Source organism: Piliocolobus tephrosceles, chromosome 14 (genome assembly GCF_002776525.5).
Source record: "Piliocolobus tephrosceles isolate RC106 chromosome 14, ASM277652v3, whole genome shotgun sequence".
NCBI classification, from domain to species: Eukaryota; Metazoa; Chordata; class Mammalia; order Primates; family Cercopithecidae; genus Piliocolobus; species Piliocolobus tephrosceles.
Genome location: NC_045447.1, coordinates 24408357 through 24414430, shown reverse-complemented (window position 1 = coordinate 24414430; position 6074 = coordinate 24408357). Strand labels below are relative to the sequence as shown.

Here is a 6074-nt window from a genome sequence, read left to right as displayed (position 1 = left end):
CCTGGCTCAGGTTTTCACTTGAGTTACTCCAGACTTGGTACTTTGCTACCCTCATGCCTTCCCAGGTCGTGTCCCTATTTTCCCTCCTTCTGGAATATCATCCCCTCTCCTTTTGGCTAACTCCCTTTCAACCTTCAGAAAACTGAAGCACCATCTCCTCCAGGAAGCCTTCCATGAATCCCCGAGTCAGTGGCAAAATGCTTCTTTGTCATTTTGCTCTCCAAGTGTTTGCCCTGTTATGGCAGAGTGATACACTTCTGTGCCTGGCTCCCTGGCTAACGTGGAAACCATGTGGGGTCTTCTGCATATTACTCACAGTTGCATGCTCCCTGTTTCAGCACGAGCAGTGCTGCGTACCTGCACTGGCTACCTGTTGCATAACTCTAGGGCTGCTGTTTGCAGAGTTTTTCACAACCTGCCCTGCTGTTCCCTGTGGCCCTGAGCGTCAAATGGAGTCGCACAGTAGGTGAGCAGAATTGTGCCCTCAAGCTCTGGACGTTTATGACAGCGGCCTGTTATGCAAACTGGCCTCTCCTAATAGAGCACTTCCTTGTTAGGCTGGTTAGGAGTGACTGAAAAAAAAATGTGTTAATGTGTTAAAATGATAAAACCACATTTCTTTCGAAGAGGTGCCAGGGTCTAATTGCTCCACATTCTTGGGAATCTCAGAGGTAGGGCTGGCAAAGGGGGAAGGAGGAGAGACAATTCCTCTGATGTGACCAAGGACTTTAACTGGAGGCAGCTTCCCCAATGGTGGCTTTTTCAGAAGCTGGAGTGACTCTTGGTGGTGGCACAGGGATGGCTCAGGCGTCTTCTCCTCCTGCAGGGGAGTTTCTGAATCAGTCTTCATGACTCCTGTCCACCACCCTCTTCCTCATGGAAGCGCAGCAGCCGTGCAGCCTCAGGGACCACTTGGGTGCCGCCGACTAGAATGCTCATGGCCTCCTAAGGGTGCACGCCTTGAGCATCATGCGTTTGTCATGGGGGAGGCGTGGATGTCTGTTTGGTGCAGCACTGTGGAGAGAGTTTGTGTTCAGATCTGAAAGAATAGAGGAATAAACTTATCCTGGGTAAAGGCTTTGAATGATACGTGAATAACCTGTCTTGGCCATACTCCACTCAGAGACTCCTCAGATCATTCATGGCTTTAAAAATAAAAGTTTGCTTGTATGAGCTAAGAATGATCTCAAGCTGGGTAAAGCAATGGAGATTTTAGAGTTTACTCATTACCTCAGCATGGCCCAGCCAATCCTAATACACATCCACAGATATCATTTGCTGAATGTCTTCTTTGTGTGTGGCCATATGCATTCACTTACACACAGTGTCTCCCTTCATCCTCTAACAGCCTGCACAGTGGGTGATATATTATCATTATCCTCATTTTGGAGAGAAGGATGCTGTGCTTAGAGAGGGAGGGTCGGCGACATGCCCAAACTCAGTAAGCAGCCGAGGCAGAGTTTAAACTACCATCTAATAAAATACCACAAACTCAGTGAGAAATTAAATAAATCAATAAACTACTATGGAGGACTAAAGCCAGTGATTTCAACGAATCTAATCTACTACGTAATAACTAATCTCTAATAACTGATAGTCTTTAGGTTGTGTTGTTACAGGTTTGAGTACGCCCTTTCCACACTCCCAGAAGGCTGAAAGAAACCTGAGCATGTCCCAGCAGGAGGTGGCTGGGGAGGCCGAGGCACAGAGAATCATCAGATGTTCCCGACACTATCACACACCCACGCCTGGAACCTACTAAAGGACCGTGGATGATGCTGTTGGAACATTCTTGGATTGTGGAAGCCAGCAGTGGTAGAAGACCCCTCGCTGGCCTTGTGGCAACAACAGAAGATCTTGGACCCCATGTTTTGGTGGGTGGTGGGAGGAGGAAAGGGCACTGTGGCTCCTGACTCTGCAGCTCCAATCCCAGAAACCCATTGTTATTTAAGCACTGGGTCATAGTGGGCCCTCCCCTCTCTCTGACCTGCTGTAGCTCCCTGTGGCCAGCAGTTCCAGGCCCACCTGCCTGGGCCCACCACTCTGAGGACCAGTCTTTCCTCAGGTGTGCACATTTCTCCACCTGTGGAAAGGACTTGGAGCCTCCACTCTGCCAGTCTTTACCTGTAGCATCGCCTTCTTGAACCGCAGATGTTGGAGGTCCGGCACAGTTCTCTGGGCAGCGTCATTTTCTAGATGAACTTAAGACCGTAGCTGAAAAACGTGAATCTCTTCTTTGCCAGGTCCTATAGCAGCAGAACCCCAGGAGATGCGGCAGCCCACACAGACAAGCTCGTGTTTAAGAGCCAGATTTGCCTTCTCTCTAGGTGTATGTGTGCTCTTGGGTGGGTTCTGTAATCTCTTCGTGCCTTGCTTTATTTTATTTGTTTATTTTTTGAGACAGAGTCTTGCTTTGTAGCCCAGGCAGGAGTGAAGTGGCGTAATCATAGCTCACTGCAACCTTGATCTCCTAGGCTCAAGTGATCCTCCTGCCTCAGCTTCCTGAGCAGCTGGGACTCCAGGTGTGTGACACCAAACCTGGCTTTTTTGGTCTTAAACTCTTGGCCTCAAGTGGTTCTCCTGCCTCGGTCTCCCAAAGTACTGGAATTACAGGCATGAGTCAATTTGCCCAGCCACTGGCCTCCCTTTCTCATGTGGAAAATGGGAACAGTAATACCACCTTGGAGTGATGAGTGTTTAATTGTCTGTAAACTGGCCGCTCTGATGGGAGGTGCCTCAAAATGCTTTCTGTGCTCGTTGTCTTCCCATATGGTTTGTTGGCTCCATTATTCTAGCTGGGCCCAGGTCGCACGGGAGCATGATGATGCAGCCCAGCTTCGCTGGTCCCAGTCCTGGCACTGCCACTAACTTGCTGTGTGGCTTTGGGCTAGCCCATGCTGAGGTCCCCCGCATCTGCCACAGGAAGTCAGTGGGCTGCATCATCCATCTTTCCAAGGATTCTCCCAGCTCTGATGACCCAAGGTTGTAAATCTATCTTATTCCCAACCTCCTTTCTCTTTTCCAGGCTCTGGCCATCTGCTCTTGCTCCCCTTTCTCTGTGGCCAAAGCCCCACTTTGGAAATTTCCATCATCAGTGGTTGTGTGTCAATCACAGCACACTGGGTTCACTCCATGGCCTCATCCTTGGGCAGTGGCTTCCCACCTGTCCAATGCTCCTCTCCAGCCTCAGTGACCAGCATCTCTTATTTGGATTATTGCAACGGCTCCCAAGCATCAGCATTAAGCATCAACACAGATGAATCCTCCTCCTACAGACATTAGATCATGTCACACCTCTGCCCAGAACCTCCCAGTGGCTTCCAGTATCATGCAGAGTAAAAGAAAAGTCCTTCCCTGGGCCTCTCTTGAAAACACTCAGAATCTAACCATTTATCCACCTGTCCCTCACTGTCTACTGATACTTTACCGTTCGTCCCTTTCCTGCCACACCAAACACACTGCTCTTTGCGTTTGCTCCACCTTCTGCTGGAATGCTCTTCCCCTAGAGATCCACAAGATTCATTCTCTCACTTCTTTCACACCTTTGCTTAGAGAACACTTTATCTTTTTTTTTTTTTTTTTTTTTTGAGATGGAGTATCGCTCTATTGCCCAGGCTGGAGGTCAGTGGGGTGATCACAGCTCACTGCAAACTCCGCCTTCGTGGTTCAAGCGATTCTCTTTCCTTGGCCTCCTGAGTAGCTCGGATTACAGGCATGCACTACCATGCCCGGCTAATTTTTGTGTTTTTAGTGCAGATGGGGTTTCACCATGTTAGCCAGGCTGGTCTTGAACTCCTGACCTCAGGAAATCTGCCTGCCTCGGCCTCCCAAGGTGCAGAGATTATAGGCGTGAGCCACCACACGCGGCCATGAACACTTTTTCTAGTGAGGCCTTCTCTGGCCCATTTACTCTATTTAATTATCTCCATTTATTCCCTCTGTTTAAGCCTCCTCCCCACTCCCAGCACTATTTCCCTTCCCCACCTCATGCTTCTCTGCAGCCCTTGTCATGTTCAGAAGTAGCCTAGAATTTATTTATGTTCTCGTACTCACTTTCCCATTAGTAAACCCAGGAAGGCAGGGAGTCTCCTGTGTTCGCTGCTGAGTCCCCAGTGCAGGGTGTAGGACAGGTGGTTAACAGCATTTGTGGCATGGTTGGATGAACCTGTATGTATCTCACTTTGGTTCAGGGTCCAAGCAGGTGCTGTCACCAGGGAGCAGCAAGGAATGTCACAACCAGCAGGACACCACCTGCCTCACCCACCTGCCAAGTTGATTGATGGTTTTATGGATGACTTATAGGGTTGCTTTTGGCTGCCTGCTGGTGGGACCACCTCTCTTCCCGACCCTTTCCATCCCAAACTTGCTTTTCCTCCTCTCATGTTTCCTATTTTGGGGACAGGTACCACTATTCATTTCGTGTCTGCAGCCAGAAATGGGGCACCTCTTACCTCCCGTCTGTTCACATTCATCAAGGCCTTTTGAATCTATCCCATAAATATCTCCATTGTTGGCCACCCTCCATTCCCATTGCCCTCACCACTAGCGCCTCCTGTCTTTGGATCCTGACCACTGCTTTCCCACTAGCCTCTCTGGTGGCTCATCTGCAACCAGAAGATCTGTCCCTGGTGCCAATCCTGTTAGGTCACTCCTCCTCTGCCTTAAACCCTCAGTGGCTCCCCTGTTCTGCTGTTCAAACTTGTCTGAGGAGCTGCCCCTGTCCACTTTGCCAGCTCCACTGGTTCCAACTCAGTCACTACTCTTCAGCCATAGGAGCTGCTGGCTGTGCTCCAGACTTTCTCTTACTGTTCCATCCCTGTGCCTCTGCACAAGCTACAACATGCACAGCTCAGGTGTCACCTCCTTCAAGAAGCTTAATCCTTCACCCCATTCTCCCTTCCATGAACAGGCTTTTTTTTTTTTTTTTTTTAATCTCAGAAAGTTATGGGAATAGAAACAGCCATGATGTCAAGAACACTGACATTCATTGAGCATTTGGGCAGGTCCTTTGACATCTCTGAGCTAATTTCATTTTCCTCTCCACCTTGCAGAGAAGGGACTTTGTCTGATTTTCCAGATGGAGGGAATTGAGCCTAAGAAAGGTGACTTGCTCAGGTGTGGCAACCAACAGGAACAGCTGGGATTTTAATGTAGTTTTATCTGAAGCCAGAGTTTATTCTGTCTATACAATTCCAGAATGAGATGTTCAGAACCACCTTGACCTCCAAGAGTTGATGATGAGTGGTTTTTAAATGGAAAGACTCCATCTGAAGCCTGGCAGAACAGCATAACAGTTAAGAGCACACTCCTTTTTAACTTAGATGGACTTCAGTTCCTAATTCCTGTTGCATCTTGCTGTGTAATTTCGGGCCACTTCGCCTCCTTGAACCTCAGTTTTCCAGTCTGTACAATGGTATGGTGAAACCTACCCACAGAATGCCATTGTACAGATTTGGTGACATAAAGATGTCAAGTGCTTTGCAGGGTATCCGGCACATAGCAAGCGTTTAATGTCACTGAGATGCTGGCTGGGACGGAGTGGGGTGTGGTGTTTCTTGCATTACCAATGCCCGCCTCTAGAGGGAAGCAGGAGCCAAAGAAAAGGGCCCTTGGGCTGTCCCCAGTGGATTGTGAGTTTTGGTTCTCTAGGGACCCCACAGCACTTTGATCAGAGTAAGAAAGATCAATGAGGTCAAACAGGAAGTCGTCTGGAGCTAGGGGAGCCCTTAGGAGTCTTTCAGCACAGGTGGGGAGACTGGGACCCAGAGACAGAGAAACAGTGGGGTCAAGGCAAATCAGGGGTGCTTCTTATAACAAAGTGAATAGGTGTCCTGGAGTGTTGGGGGCATTTTCTATTTTTGTACAGAAAAATTACCCCCTCCCACCTTTAGGTCTAACCTATGAGCCTCACTCACCTGCAGCTGGCAGAGTCGACAGGAGGCTGGCAGTGATGTCACAGTGTGGGGGAACCAGGGAATGTTGGAGACAGTGGGGTTTGGACTGAACCACAAAGGGAGGAGGGAGGACATATGCTGAGCCCCTCTCCAGGGGTCCATCACTTTGTCCACCATGCC

The 6074-nt window shown here is 49.1% G+C and overlaps 1 protein-coding gene across 1 annotated transcript; it reads right to left on the bottom strand.

Moving 5' to 3' along the window:
* Window positions 1-711: 711 nt before the first annotated feature.
* On the bottom strand, window positions 712-1893 carry TEX53 (testis expressed 53). Its single transcript, XM_026457105.2, has 2 exons — window positions 1760-1893; window positions 712-1039 (listed from the first exon to the last, which is right to left on the bottom strand). The coding sequence occupies exons 1-2, from the start codon at window positions 1866-1868 to the stop codon at window positions 936-938; spliced, it is 213 nt and encodes a 70-aa protein (XP_026312890.1). The 5' UTR covers window positions 1869-1893; the 3' UTR covers window positions 712-935.
* Window positions 1894-6074: the final 4181 nt, after the last annotated feature.

Coding starts and splice junctions, on each gene's coding strand:
- TEX53 (XM_026457105.2), bottom strand. CDS start 1,868: ATGGGGTCCAAGATCTTCTGTTGTTGCCACAAGGCCAGCGAGGGGTCT. Junction 1,040..1,759: donor GCATCATCCACGGTCCTTTA/GTAGGTTCCAGG, acceptor CTATTCTTTCAG/ATCTGAACACAAACTCTCTC.